Genomic DNA, 17,497 nt, shown 5'->3' with positions numbered 1-17,497 from the left:
CATGTCCACCCTTATGGTGTCAAATTCAACATAATCTTCTATCTCTAGTTTGTACTCGTTTTGTGCAAAAATGCATTTTTTCATGCACTACATCTGATATTTACAAGTTTGTACACGTTTTGTGCAAAAAAACAATTTCTCATGCACTAAAATCTAATATTTACAAGCCAAGAGACGACACATCTTATGATCATCTTGTTTCAAATCGTGGAGCTTGAATGGGGTAAAACCAGTTCCAACTCAAGAATGTTCCACATAATCTAGAAGAATCCACTAAATTTGACATTGAAAGGAAGGGTGTGTAAGAAGATTCACAATTGAGGGATATGATTATAATTACCAAAACACGAGGGCTTTTTACATAATTAGACATTACCTCAGGAGTTTATTTCATAATGCCATAATTACATCAACATCTACATATAAAAACAATCTTTATATTTATATGTATATATAATGCCAATAAAAGTAAAAAGAAATGCATGCATGAAAAATGGCTATGAGTATAAAAGATAATAAAAAATAAAAAATAAAAAGGTTTTATTATAGTCGAGGATTATTTAACAAAAGATTGATAAATAAAGGAAAGAGTGTAAATCTCTGAAGCAAATAATAATAAAAAGTAGTTTCAACATTTAAGAATCCAACACAGTATCTGCTGCATTTTTCTTGCAATCAGCCAACAAATCCATGTAGAACTGACACTTGCTAATCTCACCCGAGTTGCTGTTCAAGCACTGCATCCAAAAATAAAAAATATAAATTAAAATTAAGCCCGCAAAAAATACAGTTTTCATCCTTCAAGATTGCACCGATTTCACATTTGGTCTCTCATATTCACAAAAGACACATTTGGTCACCTATGTTTCAAAAGTTCAACAATTTGAGTGTTCTATGTTAATTTCTGGTTAAAACAACGGAATCAAACGTATGTCCATCACTGCTTTACATGACGGACTAACGGTAAATTGACGAAAATGACCAAAAGTGTTAAATTACTGGAATATGAGGGACCAAATGTGAAATTAGTGCAAACTTGAGGGACAAAAACTGTATTTCCCCAATTAAGCCCCAACGTATTAACACAAAGATCGTCACGGAAGAATTCGAAAATGAAAATAATGTTTCTTTATATTTTGTTAGTCAAAGAATGTTTAACGGTCTTGGAAAAAGATTAGTTTATAAAAGAAGAATTTGAAAACGAAGCAATATAACAGTCAAATCGTGTCTTTTAGAATTGTTTTGAAAAGGTTAGCATATACGAATTTGTTGCATTATACACGCACGGGATCACGAATTAACAATTTGACGAACGAAAGAAGTTATTTCAATTAAATAAAATGAAGTTTCGAAAATAAGATAGTTGAAACTTACTTCCTGGAATGCGTTGAAGTGCGTTCCACAAGCATCGACAGTGCTCGTTAGAGCAGGCGATTTCGCCGCTGCTTCAGCAGCAACTTCTTCGACTCTAATTGTACGAGGTCCTAAAAGTGTGTCCATAACTCTATGCGCAACCGCGTTCGAAAAACCCCACGCCAATCCTTTTAAAAATAAAAATTATGGTAAAACAAAAATCAGATCATCTATATAAAAATTTAAAAAATAAATAACAATTGTTGGCTAATTACTTCGACATACCATCGGTTAATGTTTGACGAAGGCTTCCTCCAAACAATCCGCCGGAGTTAGTTTGGACTGGAGCTGGAGGAGTCGATTTACGAGCTGTGCATATAATAATATTATGAATCATAAATTCATAATAAAACCAAACCAAAAAAAAAAAAAGCGAATTAAAACAGAAATAAAAAATGAAGAATATAATGTGGCAATTAAATAGTTCGTAAAGACGACAATTAGTACCTGGTTTAGCTGCTGGGCTACGACTTGCTGCGGGACGAGGCGCTGAAGGAAAAGACCTTCCTGCAATATTAATTATGTAAATAATTAGATAGTTAATTAAGGTTCGTTTTCGAGACTATAAACTTGTGATTTATATACAATCATTTGAATTGTAAAATGATAAACTGGAAATCGATATTCAAACTTGCAAAAATTATCGACAACCATAGCATGCTGTTTTCGACAAACTAATAATATATAGAAATAATATCGAAAACGTGTGTTCGTTCTAAACTTATTAAATAGCATATTTATATTACTTGTGTTGGTGTCACATTAACCTGGAAAATCAACGAAATAAGCAGACAACAAAATCAAAAATCGACGAAATAAGCAAACAACAAAATCCAAAATCGACGAAATAAGAAACAACATCAAATAGTAATTAATTCACAGTTTGGCCTCGTGTTGTGTAAAAACAACGCAAAAAACTAAGTGTGTTACGACTAATTACGTACATAAACACAAATGAAACATATATACAAACATGTGTGTGTGTGTGTGCGCGCGTGTAAAAAGCGTGTAATTTACCATTGCTGGATCGGATGGTTCTCGATTTACAACGATTCGCTAATCTGTTTATGCAAATATTTTCGTATATTATTGCATTCTGATTCAATATTTAATAAAATATTTGCAAAAAAAATCTACTATAAAAATTATCGGCTGGCTACTGCCCAATAAACTCCCAAAAATTAATCAAACCCTAATCATTTCGCATAGATTAGCAGAAATTAAACAAAACACACACACACACACACACATATATATATATATACATAATATGAGTGAAAAAGGATAAAATTACCACCGCCGGAGCTACGGCCACCGCGACCCATGATTTGATCTTCTGTAGGAAAGAGCGGCGAAGAAAACTTGAAAGAGTGGAACAATGAAAATGCAATTTCAAACGAAACCCTTGATCTACACGCTATAAATATCACGACGTCTTGATCGTGTGACGGGAAATGGGTTATGATGACGTGTCAAGATCTCGAGCTTTGATGAAGTTTGTAGATTGAATTTGTAGCGAACTTGGGGAAGAAGGTACTCCCCACTACTTTTTATTGGACAAAAATGCCCGAATAGCCGTCAAAATCGGACGAATATATGGAACTGCAATCAACATTTTCCGAATATACTTTTTTTTTTTAATGCAAAAAATCAATTCAAATTCGTTATAAAAATTGAAATATTAGGTAATTCTTTTTTGAAAATGAAAAAAAAATGTTTCAAAATTAGAGATTTTCGAATTTAAATTGCCGGAATTTGCAAAATTTATATTTATTAAATTATATTGGTACAAATGTAGGGGATGTTTGGTTATGTTTCCAATGGGAATTTCTAGTTTTCAAAATTTCTGATGGAAAAAGTAGTTTATTGGTTTTTGTGTAGAAAATGATAATATATTTGGATGAAGGGGTATTTTTAGTTTTATGTAGGTCTAGAAATGGGAATATGTTTGAATGAAGGGGTATTTTCGAATTTAAATTGCCGGAATTTGCAAAATTTATATTTATTAAATTATATTGGTACAAATGTAATGTCTAGAAACACATTCAAATTATTTACACAATTAAAATCGGATCGAATATCATAATTTAACCTAAATTCAAATTCGAATCCAAAAGGGACAAAAGAGAAAATAGGAAATCAGTTTGAAATGAAAAAAAAAATGTTTTAATATAGAAAAAAATTGAATCAAAATCGACCGAATTTAAAACTCAGGTACTTATTTTCACCACCTAATTATAAAATAGGGTAAATAGCACTTATCTCCTATGTGGTTTGAACTTTATGCACACGACTCCCTTGTACTTTCAATATTGCACACGACCCCCTTGTATTTTAATATAAGCACATAACTCTCTTGTACTTTTAAAAAAATCATTTTCCTACCAGGTGGAACACTATAAGAGGTTATGTGCATATATTAAAAGTACAAGAGGATCATGTGTACAATGTTCAAATTACAAGGAGGTCATGTGTACAATGTTCAAATTAAAGGGGAGCCATGTGCTTAGATGAAACTACAAGGAGGTCATGTGCATATAGCTCAAAAGACAAGGGGCTAAGTGCAATTAACCCTATAAAATATTACACAAAACAATGAATTAAAATGTTAGTATCGTGCCTACCACTACACCCAGGCCCAGCCTTGGCTCCACCACCTTGTCCGAATCATTAACCTTAACCACACATGTAGGATATCACCTCCTATAATATCAATTTATAAAATATAAATTTAATTAGGGTAAATTACACCCACACCCCTCAAGTTTGCTCAAAATAAATTTTAAGGTCGTTGTAGTATCGGTAATTACAATCAACCCTGAAAGATTGTTAGAACACCTAACGGAATAATGCATTGGATAAGTTATTTCGTTAGGGTTATAAGTAACATAATATTATTTTCAGGCAGTTGTGGAGACAATATAAAGCTAATGAGTGACATGAATCTCCTACCAATTCTTAAATCTTTATTATTTGATATAAAATTTATAACTTTTCGCCTATGATAACATTAACATCCCACCGGGAAACAATTATAGTGCATATCGGTCTTTAGGACATCAAATCTTGGCTCTGATTATTGTTCAGAGATGTGGATATGATTACAAATACCACATGGACCTTAAAGTTGTTTTAACATACCTCAGGGGTGTAGGTGTAATTTATCCCATTGATTATTATTCATAATATTTTGGGAGATTACACTTTTCGTTCCTCATATCTGCCCCGATTCCACTTTTGGTAACCCTTATTCCAAAGTGAACAAATTACATCTCCAATTTTCAATTTTTAAACACATTTGGTCCACTTCGTCACGGTCACGTGTCCGTTCACATCTAACAGAAACACACTATTTCGAGGCAAAAAATGAAATTTGAAATTGTTTTTGGGTTGGAAAACAAGTAAAAATTTAAAGTATTATTTATAATTATCTTTTTTAATAATGTTTAGTATATTAAAAAAAATTGAATGATATTTAATTTTCTAGGAATTTTCGGAAAAAAACTACCCATGTGGCCACGTGGGCTTAAGGGCTCCTCAATTCTTGCAAGTAGGAATAAAGGTAATCAATCGGATTGAAATTGATTCTTGATTGTTTGGACCATCAAGTAAGAGCAACTCCAATGGAGAGACATCAAAATGGAGCATTAAACATTCATTTGATACTTGATATAATACTTTGATACTTCTAGAAAAAAAATTCACTCCAACCACAAGTATCAAATAAATTATCAAATTTTAAATATATGAATAATTATATTAGTAAATGCCACGTGGCAAATTGTGATAGGTTAATAGAGTGGTTACATTTTTGATACCTCATTTTCCAGGGAGTATTTTTGCACCTCGGGGTGGTTGAATATCAAAATAGTTCCCCATTTAATGCCTCCATTGGAGGAGGATTTTTTAATTTTGGAGCATCAAATTGGTAGTTTTTTAGTTTGATACCCCATTTAGTTCCTCCATTGGAGTTGCTCTAAGTGGGGAAACTTGCTATATTTGATGCTCAAAATCATTCTACAACATATTCTCCTCTATTAATTTCTAATTAAGTGGCGTTTTTAGCAAGAAAAAAATATTAAATATTTTATAATAAATCTCGTTTTGCAATTTTTAAAGAAAGAACGAGTTTGTTTTGTCCAACTGTACCATAATATTAACAGGTGTAATCGTCACTTAAAAAATACTTTTAATTATTTTTATGTGACTTGAAATTCTCTTAATTAGTTTTGACGTCGATTCACTAACAAACCAAGACATGTTGTGTACGGACAAGTGCCGATGTTGTGTATATCTACCTTAATCGTCACTTAAAAAAATGTTCTTAATTATTTTCATGTGACTTGAAATTCTCTTAATTAGTTTTGACGTCGCTTCACTAACAAACCAAGACATGTTGTATTCGAACATGTGCCGATGCTTTGATATCGACGTTAGCTTAAAGGGTACACTAACTTTTGTTCCCTATTATTAATGGTGAAGGGACTAAAGATTTTTTTTTTTCTTTCTTGATTGGTAAAATAACAAAATAGTTTATAGTATTCACAAAAAAAAATATAATTTTTTTTTTTTTTGTAAATGATTTTATTTTTTTAACTAGATATTGGGAAGAGCTATAGGCGGAAAAACCGGCCGAGCGACCGAAGGATGGGATATCGGAATCACCAAAGTTCATTTTCAGACATCGCACATTTTCACTTCACTGAAAATGCCTTCCTCTCTTTCTATCATCCAATGCCACCGAGACGAGGTTTCTTTTTATTCTTTTTATCAAATATAAATAAATAAATTTATATATAATTATATATTCGAATCGAATTACTTAGGTAAAGGAGCTTCCTCGAAAAGCCGAGGTCCTCGCTATGTCAAACCACACCGGAATCGAAATGTTCAAATACGGTGACCATATTATGGGCATTCAAGGCCACCCCGAATACACTAAAGACATTCTTTTGCACCTAATTGACCGTATTTCTAACTGCAATTTCATCGAGGTTTTTGTACATAATATTTTCAAGAGTTCGATTTTTGAATTGAATATATATTAGGTAATTGTTATTTATTTTTATTTTTATTTTTTTTACATGTATAGGAATCTCATGGTGAAGAGGTGAAGTCTAAGCTGGAAGAAGTTGAGCCAGATACAGAGGCATGGAAGAAACTGTGCACCAACTTTCTCAAAGGGAGATTGTGATTCACATTTATTTACCAACATTATTAATTAATTAATTAATTAAGGCTATTAATATTGGAAAATGTAAATATAGATTTTTAATTGGGCAAATGCATTTTGATCTAAATTAATTAGAGTTGTTAGGTACTGGTTCTTTCAGACACAGCCATAGATCTGCAAAGACAGTTAGATAACACAAAGAAAAATGATAATAGAAAGAGTATTCAATAAAGAACGGCTCAGTTCCCTTTTTCCAGTATTCAACTGCAGATCCAAGGTCTGGTGGTAACACCAACCGAAAACAAGCACCAAGCACTGCCACTGATCGAAACCCTAGATCTGACCCCAAACCTCACTCCGAGTTGACTCACCAACACATGCACAGTCAACTCGGTGATAACTCACCCTCTCCACTCAGCACAAACCCAGATTTCTGCACTCACAAAGCCGAAACCCTCACAGAAGAGGATTAAGACCAGAAATGAAAAGGTTTGAATAAAAGGTGAATCACACTTGTCTCTCTCTCTCACCACAGTATAAATACACAGAGTTTCAACGGTCTTCAGCATTAAATGTGCTGTGACGGTAAGGACACCCATTGTCCGGCCGGACCTGCGAAGGTGTCGCCGGAAAACGACAAGGGGTGACGATACACTGTAAAGAGAGAAGGGGACAAGGGAAGAGAGAGAAACGGCGCAGCAGAAGAATGCTGCTAGGGTTGAGAGAAGATAGAGGAATGGGAAATTGGAGGGCTCAGATTGAAGCCCTCTATCCGACGGTTCAGATCTATGTTTGACTGATCAGTGGGCTTAAGTAATGTTGGGCCCGATTTCACAAGTTGGGCTTTGAATTAATATAGCTATTGGCCCAGATCACAACAGGTCATTTTATGTGGGCTCAATACTTAACAAGAGTGCATCGTTAGATGCTATTCAAATGTGACCTGTTGATAACCCAGTTTTAATTCAGTAGTTAGTATGTGATATAATAATGCAAATAAAATCCAAATGTAATATGTATGTATAGGAGTAGAAATTGGAACGGAATTTCAGATTCCGCCGTATCTGATTCAAAAGAAATTGGGTTTGTAACAATATTTTCTGTTCATAATTCCAAATATGTTCCCATTCCATTTTTCCAGAAATGTTTTGGAACGGAGTTGGAGTATGTGTATTAGACTCCGATTTTCGATTTGATTTTAATATCAATATTATTAGTGAAATTACGGATACTCCATGAGGTAAGGTCAAATTACATAAAACCCTCATATTTCGGTAATTACAACCAACCCCGTAAACTATGAATCTTCTTACACGTTCATCCTTATGATATCAAATTCAACATAATTTTCTAGATTTCGTGGAATTTCCTCTAGTTTGTACTCTTTTTGTGCAAAATGCAGTTTCTGATGCACCACAATATATATATATATATATATATATATATATATATATATATATATATATATATATATATATATATATATATATATAAGCCAAAAAACACATCATATGATCATCTCGTTTCAAAATGCAGAGCTCCGAATATGTTGGTGGATCTCAGATTCTGTAAAGTAAGAAAAAAGACAAAAGAAAAACCGGGCTGATGCCGGAGTTAGCACTCGACGGCCAAGTTAGTATATTTCTTGTTTTAAGGAACATTGCAATTGAATAATCATTTGTATATTTTTTGTTTGGGAAAAAGGATAAATTCAGTTGAATTAACTTCTTACTATTTGTAGGAGGGGAATTTAAGCCCGGACCCGAATCCGGATTTCACTCCTATTTTAGTTGTCACATCAAAATATTCCGGACTTCAAATAACTATTCAAGATTAAGCTTACCTTGTCTCCTCGATGAACAGTGTTGTGTGCTGCTTAGTCCCTAGACTACATATTCTCTGACATTCTGGACACTTGGGGGAGAGGTGCATTAAATGCAAGTCGATTATGTCAGATCTCCTAGACCATATCTTATTCCTCTCGCCCTTTCCCTCTCGCTAATGAGAGAGTGACTCTCCTCTCTCACCACGATCGACTCTAGCCTGCATATTCTCTGACATTCCTGACATTTGAGAAGACGTGCATTAAATATAAATCAGCGGTGTTGATCTTCTTTGCAGACAATATCCTCTGCTCTCTTCCTCTCCCTCTCGCAATTGAGAGACTTCCTTTCCTCTCGACCTGAAGTTGACTCTCGCGAGATTTTACTTATTGGGCCCTTACTGGGCCTTCTTTCAATGGGCCAAGACATTTAATTTTTAGCGGATCAAATGGGATAAATGGGAACAAACTGGAGAAAATTCCACATAATCTAGTACATTCCACTAAATTTGACACTGCAATGTGTAAGAAAGTTCATAGTTGAGGAGTGGTTGTAATTACCCAAACACGAGTTCTTATTCGTAATTCGACCTTACTGCCAGGGGTGGTTTTGCCAATTCGAATCTGAAAACTTTCAATTTTGAATATTTTGTATTTCCAATTTCCAATTTTTAGAAAAAAAATTAACGCAACTCAAAATTCGTTTTTCACTTCCAGAAAACCGCAATTTTTCAGAAAGTACTAATTCCAATCTATCCGATTTCCGATTTCCACCGCAGAGGAAGAAAAAAAGTTCTATTCTCAAACTAATATTAGCATCACTAATGGAAAAAAAATCCTCTAATGGTATCTAAATAAATACTAATTTCAGACACAATTTTGATGAATCAAACAATATTTAAGAAGTCATAACAGAACCAGAGTTCTTACACTCCCTCAACATATCCGTGTACAACTGGCACTTGCTAATCTCACCGCCGCAGCTTTTCAAGCACTGCACAAAATTAAAAGTGATTAAATAATAATTTCTCCCGGTCCCAACTCGGTGAAAGCGCATTAAACTAATAGTTCGATAATTTAACATTTCGTTAAATTAATAGAATTTTACTAATCCCGAATGCATTAATTTATAGAGGTTTAACTGTAGTTCAACTTACATCCTGGAACGCCTTCAATTGCATTCCGCAAGGATCACCGTTGCTCTTTGCGGAAGGCGGCTTCGTTTTTTCGTAACCAGCTGATTGAACTTTAATTGTGCGAGGCCCCCACAAAGAATCGACAACTCTCATTGCAAACACAGCTCCACCACACCATATCATTACTTTAAAGAAAAAAAAAATGAACATGGTCGATTCGATCGTACAAGAGATTATTATCCAGGTCGTCTATAAAAAAATTAATATATTAGGTAATTTGCGACTTATATACCTCCGACTAACGTTGCACCGAAGCTTCCAAAAGTGTATCCGCCAAATCTAGGTACGCGTGGTGCTGGAGGTTGTTTTTGGTGAACTGCGAAAATGATTAAGTCGAATTTTTATCTCGGAATTATTATAAAAAAAAAAAAGGCGGATAAAATAGAAAAGAAACTACGTATTTCGTATACCTGGTTGAGGTACCACAGAACGAGAATACTTTCCTGCGATATCAATCATGTAAATAATAAGATAAGTTTCGATTTTGAAACTATAAACTTGTGATTATATACAAACAACCGTATAACTAGAACATGAAGACAGAATATACCATTAATTAAGTTAATAGTGCAATTAAATAGTCACTCACACATACATTCCCATCGTGTTGTAGAAAACTGATACGAAAACGAGTAGTGTTTGACTGGGGGTGGAAATCGGACGGACCAAAATTAGTACTTTCTTTTTTTCAGAAGTGAAAAACTAATTCCAATTATGTTCCAAAAATTGGCGGAATTCGGAAATTTTCAACTTTTTAGTAACCTAAACTGTGAAATGCATAACAATATTTATATTATAAGTGTAATCTTCGGAATTTTCGGAAATTAAAAACGGATTGGAATCCGGAATCTAATATACATTCCAATTCCGATAAAAACAATTCGAAAAAAAATCAGAATATTCTGAATTCGGAACTAAAAATATTGTTCAAAATTGAAAATTTTCCGATTGGAATAGGCGGAAATCGGAAATTCCGTTCCAATTTCTACCGATACATACACTAAAATACACTACATTACAGATATGCAAGTAGTTTGAAAGAAATGTGTTCAATCTAATAAAAAATTCTAAGCATTAAGGCGCAGATTACCCACTATTAAACTGCCTAATTAAAAAAAAAAAAATTGAAACCCTTGAAAATAAATAAAATCAGAACACAGAAAAATAATATCAATTAATAAATATATATAATAATTTAAAATGGAAAACTAACCGCCGAAGCCACGGCCAGCGCCACCACCAACGCGAGGCATGATTGTATTTCGATGAAGCCTCGGACGAGTGAAAACAATGAAGATGGTATTTCGATGAAGCCTCTGATCTACACGCGCTATATATATATATATATATATATATATATATATATATATATATATATATATATATATATATATATATATATATATATATATATATATAATCTTGACCCTTGATGATGTTGTTTGTAGATTGATTTCGTAGCGAACTTGAGGAAGAAGACAGTTTGATATTTACCCGGACCAATCTTTTTCGTTGGACAAAAGTGCCCTCCTAGTGAAAACAATTTTTTTATTTTTTAGTACAAGTAAAAACAATTAAACACAGTTAATTTGAGGTCTTGTAACTAGTAAAATGAGTGAATTACCACCACCCATGAGATATGGTTAAATTGCAAAAAAAAAAATTCTCATGTTTGGGAAATTACAACCACCCATTAACTATAAATTTGCTTACATGTTCATCTTTGCGGTGTCAAATTTAGTGGAATTTTCTAAATTATATGGAATATTCTCAATTTTGTACTCGCTTTATCCCATTCGAGCTACACATATTGAAGCGAGATGATCATAAAACGTGGCTTTTGATTTGTATATATCAGATTGTGGTGCATCAAAAACTGCATTTTTTTGCACAAAACGAATACAAACTAGTGAACATTCTATGGAATCTAGAAGATTATGTTGAATTTGACATCATAAGGGTGGACATGTAAGAAGATTCATAGTTGATGGGGTAATTGTAATTATCCAAACATGAGGGATTTTTTCATAATTTAACCATACCTCAGGGGTGTGGTTATAATTTACCCTAGTAAAATACAACAATTTGTTTTTAATAATTCAGCTTTTCAGAATTCGTTATAAAATAATGATATGTTCTTGGGTAAATTACGGGTACCTCTAAGGTAAGTTGGAATTACGAAAAGCCCCCTCTTGTTTCGATAATTACAACTACTCATCAACTATGAATCTTCTTACATGTCCACCCTTATGGTGTCAAATTCAACATAATCTTCTAGATTTCGTGAAACGTTCTCTAGTTTGTACTCGTTTTCTGCAAACATGCAGTTTTTTATGCACTACATCTGATATTTACAAGTTTGTATACGTTTTGTGCAAAAATGCAATTTCTAATGCACTACAATCTGATGCTTACAAGCTAAGAGACATATCTTATGACCATCTTGTTTCAAATCGTGGAGCTCGAATGGGGTAAAACGAGTTGGAATGTTCCACAAAATCTAGAATAATCTACTAAATTTGACACTACAAGGAAGGGTGTGTAAGAAGATTCATAGTTGAAGGATGTAATTGTAATTATCAAAACACGAGGGTTTTTTTATACTTTAACATTACCTCAGGGGTTTATTTCATAATGCCATAATTACATCAACATCTACATATAAAAACAATCTTTATATTTACATGTATATGTAATGCCAATAAAAGTAAAAAAAAAAAAAAAATGCATGCATGAAAAATGGCTATGAGTATAAAAGATAATAAAAAATAAAAAATAAAAAGGTTTTATTATAGTCGAGGATTATTTAACAAAAGGTTGATAAATAAATTAAAGGAAAGAGTGTAAATATCCGAAGCAAATAATAATAAAAAGTAGTTTCAACATTTAAGAATCCAGCACAGTATCTGCTGCATTTTTCTTGCAATCAGCCAACAAATCCATGTAGAACTGACACTTGCTAATCTCACCCGAGTTGCTGTTCAAGCACTGCATCCAAAAACATAAATATATAAATATAAATTAATATGAAACCCGTGAAAAATACAGTTTTCATCCCTCAAGTTTGCATCCATTCTACATTTGGTCCCTCATATTCACAAAAGGCACATTTGATCACTTATGTTTCCAAAATTCAACAATTTGAGTCTTGTGTGTTAATTTCTCGTTAAAACAGCGGAATCAAACGTGTGTCCATCACTGCTTTAAATAAATGACAAACTAATGGTAAATTGACGAAAATGACCAAAAATGTTAAATTACTGGAACATGAGGGACCAAATGTGAAATTAGTGCAAACTTGAGGGGCAAAAACTATAATTTCCCCAATTAAGCCCCAACGTATTAACACAGAGATCGTTACGGGAAGAATTCGAGAACGAAAACAATGTTTGTTTATATTTTGTTGGTCAAAAAATATTTAACGGTTTTGGAAAAAAGATAGTTTATAGTCAAATCGTGTCTAGAGGAGAGGAGAGAGAAACATCTTGAATTGCTTTTTAGAATTGTTTTGAAAAGGTTAGCAAGTACGAATTTTGTTGCACTACACGCACGGGATTTTCGCGAATTAACAATTTGACGAACGAAGGAAGTTCTTTCAATTTAATAAAATGAAGTTTCGAAAATAAGATAGTTGAAATTACACTTACTTCCTGGAATGCATTGAAGTGCGTTCCACAAGCATGACATCGCTCGTTAGAGCAGGCGATTCCGCCGCTGCTTCAGCAGCAACTTCTTCGACTCTAATTGTACGAGGTCCTAAAAGTGTGTCCATAACTCTATGCGCAACCGCGTTCGAAAAACCCCACGCCAATACTTAAAAAATATAAATTATGGTAAAAAAAAAAAAAAAAAACAGATCATCTATAAAAAAAAAAAAAAATTTAATTGTTGGCTAATTTCGACATACCATCGGTTAATGTTTGACGAAGGCTTCCTCCAAACAATCCACAGAAGTTAGTTTGGACTGGAGCTGGTGGAGTCGATTTACGAGCTGTGCATATATATATAAGATCAAACGAAAAAAAGCGAATTAAAACAGAAATAAAATACGAAGAAAATAATGTGGCAATTAAATAGTTCGTAAAGACGACAAATACTTGGTTTAGCTGCTGGGCTAGGACGTGCTGCGGGACGAGGCGCTGAAGACCTTCCTGCAATATTAATTATGTAAATAATTAGATAATTAATTAAGGTTCGTTTTCGAGACTATAAACTTGTGATTTATATACGACCATTTGAATTGTAAAATGATAAACCGGAAATTGATATTCAAACTCAGCAGAATTTATCGACAACCATGCATAGCAAGCTGCTTTCGACAAACTAATAATATTTAGAAAGAATATCGAAAACGAGAGGTCGTTCTAAACTAATTAAATACCATATTTATATTACTTGTGTTGGTACTGTTACATTAACGTGGAAAAATCAACGAAATAAGCAGACCACAAAATCCAAAATCGACGGAAACAACGCGAAAACTATGTGTGCGTTACTACTTACGTACGTACATTAAACCAGTGTTCTAAAAATTGGACGAGGCGGCCGATTAATCGGTCTCCGAGGCGGAGGCGGTCCAAAACCTTTACGATTTTAGTGTAAAGTTTTGAAAAATCGGTTTTTTGCATGTGAGGCAGTTTTAGGCGGTCTGAGGCGGTCAAACCTTTAAGGCGGGTCAAACTCGGTGGCAAAAATCGGTTAAAATTATTTTTTATTTTTTATTTTTTATTTTTTAAATTCAAAATAAAAGTTGGATTTTAATAAAAGAAAATATTAGTTTTATGCCTTATTTTGTTTATGTTAATTGTTATTGTTAAAAAACTAATGATGTATGCCACGAATGTTCAAGAATAAATGTAAATTCAAAAAAATTGTTTTTTTATTTTTATTTTATAAGGATATTTATGTATTATGATCTTATGATTATTAAATTTTTATTATGTTATTAGGAGATATACATGATGGAGATATAACTATGTTTAAATATTTTTTTATATATGTTTGGAGTATTTATAAATAATATTTAGAAATCTATTATATTAAATTTTAAAACCCGATTTATTTCCGATTTATCACCGATTAAACACCGCCGCACCGATTAATCGTGAGTCGGTGCCTGACCGACTCGGACCCGATTACCGCTTTTTATAACCTTGCATAAAACCAAATGAAACATATATACAAATATGTATGTGTGTGTGTGTGTGTGAGCGTGTAAAAAACGTGTATTACACCATTGCTGAATCGGATGGTTCTCGATTTACAACGATTCGTTTCGTTTCGTATATTATTGCCTTGTGTGATTCAATATTATATTATTAATAACGTATTTGCAAACAAATCTATTTTTAGCAATTTAATTAAAAATTATCAATCTCAGCTGCACAGCAGACCCCAATAAACTCCCAAAAATTAATCAAAGCCTAATCATTTCGCATAGGTTACCAGAAATTAAACAAAACACACACACACACACATACACACACATATATGTATATATACATATATATATATATGAGTAAAAACAGATAAAAATTACCACCACCGGAGCTACGGCTACGGCTACCGCCACGGCGACCCATGATTTGATCTTCCGTATGAGGCGATGAAAACTTGAAGAATGAAAGGATGAAAATGCAATTTCAAACGAAACCCTTGATCTACACGCTATAAATACCACGCACGTTCTGATCGTTGACGGGAAATGGTGTTGTGATGACGTGTCAATATCTCGAGCCTTGATGAAGTTTGTAGATTGATTTTGTAGCTAACTTGGGGAAGAAGTCACTTACCGGTACTTTATATTGGACAAAAATGCCCTCCAAGTATAAATCGGGGTCAAAATGGGACAAATCGAACTGCAATCAACATTTTCGAGGGATAATTATACTTTTGGTCCCTCATGCTTGGTCCGATTTCACTTTTGGTCCCCCTTATTCCAAAGTGAACAAAGTTCACTTCCAAGTTTCAATTTAAAACACTTTTGGTCCCCGCTGTTACATGTCCGTTAGCAAGTAACGAAAAACACTATTTTGGGGCGAAAATTAAAATTTTAAATTGTTGTGGGACTGGAAAATAATTACAAATTTAAAATAGACTACTTATAATAATTTTTTTCAATAATATTAAGCCTAATGGAATTTATTTAGTTAATTTATTTTTTTATTATTAAAAATAATAATCATAAGTAGTATAATTAAAACTAATATGAAGTATCATTCATATTAATATATTTAATTCATTTCTTTTTTTATTATTAAAAATCTAATTATAAGTAGTATAATTATAATAATATTAAGTATAATTATAAACAATTTGTTTAGCTAATTTATTTTTTATTATAATTATTATAATTAAAAATAATATTAAGTATAATTAAAAATAACTTGTTTAGGTTAATTTATTTTTTTATTCTTAAAAAAAATATAAGTAGTATAATTTTAATAATATGAAGTATAATTGAAAATAATTTGTTTAGCTAATAATTGTTTTTGTATTAATTTTTTTTTATCACAAGTACTAGTGTAATTAATAATAATATTAAGTATGATTAAAAATAAGTTGTTTATTTAATTTTTTTATTATTAAAAATTTAATTATAAGTAGTATAATTATAATAATATTAGGTATCATAAAAAATAATTTGTTTCGTTAATTTCTTTTTTTATTATTATTAAAAATTATAAGAAGTCTATTGTAAATTTATAATTATTTTTTTAAAATTTTAATTTTCACCCCCAAAATAGTGTTTTCCGTTACTTGCTAATGGACATGTAACGGTGGGTACCAAAAGTGTTTAAAATTAAAACTTGAAGGTGAACTTTGTTCACATTGGAACAAGGGGACAAAAAGTGAAATTGGACCAAACATGAGGGACCAAAATTATAATTATCCCACATTTTTTAATATATTTTTTTTAATGCAAAAATTCAATTCAAATTCCGTATAAAATTTTGAATCATGCAATTTAAAAAAAAAATACAAAATTGTTCCAAGATTAGAGACTTTTTAATTTAAATAGATGGAATTCGCAAAATTCCATTTTTATTAAACTATGTTGGTATAAATGTGATGTCTAGAAACACATTCAAATTATTTAAAACAATTAAAATTCGAATGAATATCATAATTTAATATAAATTCAAACTCAAATCCAAAAAGGGAAAAAAATAAATTAATTTAAAATGAAAAATATGTTCTAATATAAAAAAAAATTGAATCAAAATCGACGGAATTTGAAAATCTGGTACCGATTTTCACTCCCTAATTATGAAAAAGGGTAAATAGCATGTGACCCCCCTGTGATATAATCTTTGTGCACATAAATTCCTTGTGTTTTCAATATAGAACACGAACCCCTAGTATTTTAATATGAGCACATAACGCCATTGTGCTTTTAAGAAAAAATATTTTCCTAATGAACATGATTATTTACCAAGTCGAATACCAAATGGGGTTATGTGCTTATATTAAAAGTACAGGGGGGCATGTGCACAATGTAGATGAAACTACAAGGAGGTCATGTGCATATAGCTCAAAAGACAAGGGTTTAAGTGCAATTAACCCTATAAAATATTACACAAAACAATGAATTAAAATGTTAGTATCGTGCCTACCACTACACCCAGGCCCAGGCTTGGCTCCACCACCTTGTCCGAATCATTAACCTTAACCACACATGTAGGATATCACCTCCTATAATATCAATTTATAAAATATAAATTTAATTAGGGTAAATTACACCCACACCCCTCAAGTTTGCTCAAAATAAATTTTAAGATCATTGTAGTGTCGGTAATTACAATCAACCCTAAAAGATTGTTAGAAGACCTAACGGAATATTGCATTGGATAAGTTATTTCGTTAGGGTTATAAGTAACAGAATATTATTTT

General features: G+C 32.2%; 4 protein-coding genes across 5 annotated transcripts; 1 reads left to right on the top strand and 3 right to left on the bottom strand.

Moving 5' to 3' along the window:
• Positions 1–523: 523 nt before the first annotated feature.
• LOC148765055 (uncharacterized) lies at positions 524–2,895 on the bottom strand. 2 transcript variants are annotated; one of them, XM_088813936.1, is made up of 5 exons: positions 2,708–2,895; positions 1,861–1,920; positions 1,639–1,722; positions 1,375–1,541; positions 524–737 (listed from the first exon to the last, which is right to left on the bottom strand). In XM_088813936.1, the coding sequence occupies exons 1-5, from the start codon at positions 2,736–2,738 to the stop codon at positions 636–638; spliced, it is 444 nt and encodes a 147-aa protein (XP_088670062.1). In that variant the 5' UTR covers positions 2,739–2,895; the 3' UTR covers positions 524–635. The 2 variants fall into 2 exon arrangements, with proteins under 2 accessions (XP_088670062.1, XP_088670063.1); XM_088813937.1 differs by having other exon boundaries at positions 2,711–2,810.
• Positions 2,896–6,004: 3,109 nt separating this feature from the next.
• On the top strand, positions 6,005–6,722 carry LOC105956102 (gamma-glutamyl peptidase 5-like). The gene is made up of 3 exons (XM_012979927.2): positions 6,005–6,163; positions 6,240–6,407; positions 6,506–6,722. Exons 1-3 carry the CDS (start codon positions 6,122–6,124, stop codon positions 6,605–6,607), a joined length of 312 nt encoding a protein of 103 aa, XP_012835381.2. The 5' UTR covers positions 6,005–6,121; the 3' UTR covers positions 6,608–6,722.
• Positions 6,723–9,091: 2,369 nt separating this feature from the next.
• Positions 9,092–10,938, bottom strand: LOC148765054 (uncharacterized). The gene is made up of 5 exons (XM_088814326.1): positions 10,818–10,938; positions 10,015–10,047; positions 9,837–9,920; positions 9,566–9,729; positions 9,092–9,402 (listed from the first exon to the last, which is right to left on the bottom strand). The coding sequence occupies exons 1-5, from the start codon at positions 10,855–10,857 to the stop codon at positions 9,307–9,309; spliced, it is 417 nt and encodes a 138-aa protein (XP_088670452.1). The 5' UTR covers positions 10,858–10,938; the 3' UTR covers positions 9,092–9,306.
• A 1,418-nt stretch (positions 10,939–12,356) lies between these two features.
• On the bottom strand, positions 12,357–15,320 carry LOC105956069 (uncharacterized). Its single transcript, XM_012979889.2, has 5 exons — positions 15,144–15,320; positions 13,702–13,755; positions 13,512–13,595; positions 13,252–13,417; positions 12,357–12,592 (listed from the first exon to the last, which is right to left on the bottom strand). Exons 1-5 carry the CDS (start codon positions 15,184–15,186, stop codon positions 12,586–12,588), a joined length of 354 nt encoding a protein of 117 aa, XP_012835343.1. The 5' UTR covers positions 15,187–15,320; the 3' UTR covers positions 12,357–12,585.
• Positions 15,321–17,497: the final 2,177 nt, after the last annotated feature.

The sequence above is a fragment of the Erythranthe guttata genome, chromosome 14 (assembly GCF_056151865.1).
Source record: "Erythranthe guttata isolate IM_541 chromosome 14, IM_541, whole genome shotgun sequence".
In the NCBI taxonomy this organism is placed as follows: domain Eukaryota; kingdom Viridiplantae; phylum Streptophyta; class Magnoliopsida; order Lamiales; family Phrymaceae; genus Erythranthe; species Erythranthe guttata.
This window is presented reverse-complemented; position numbering and strand designations above follow the sequence as displayed.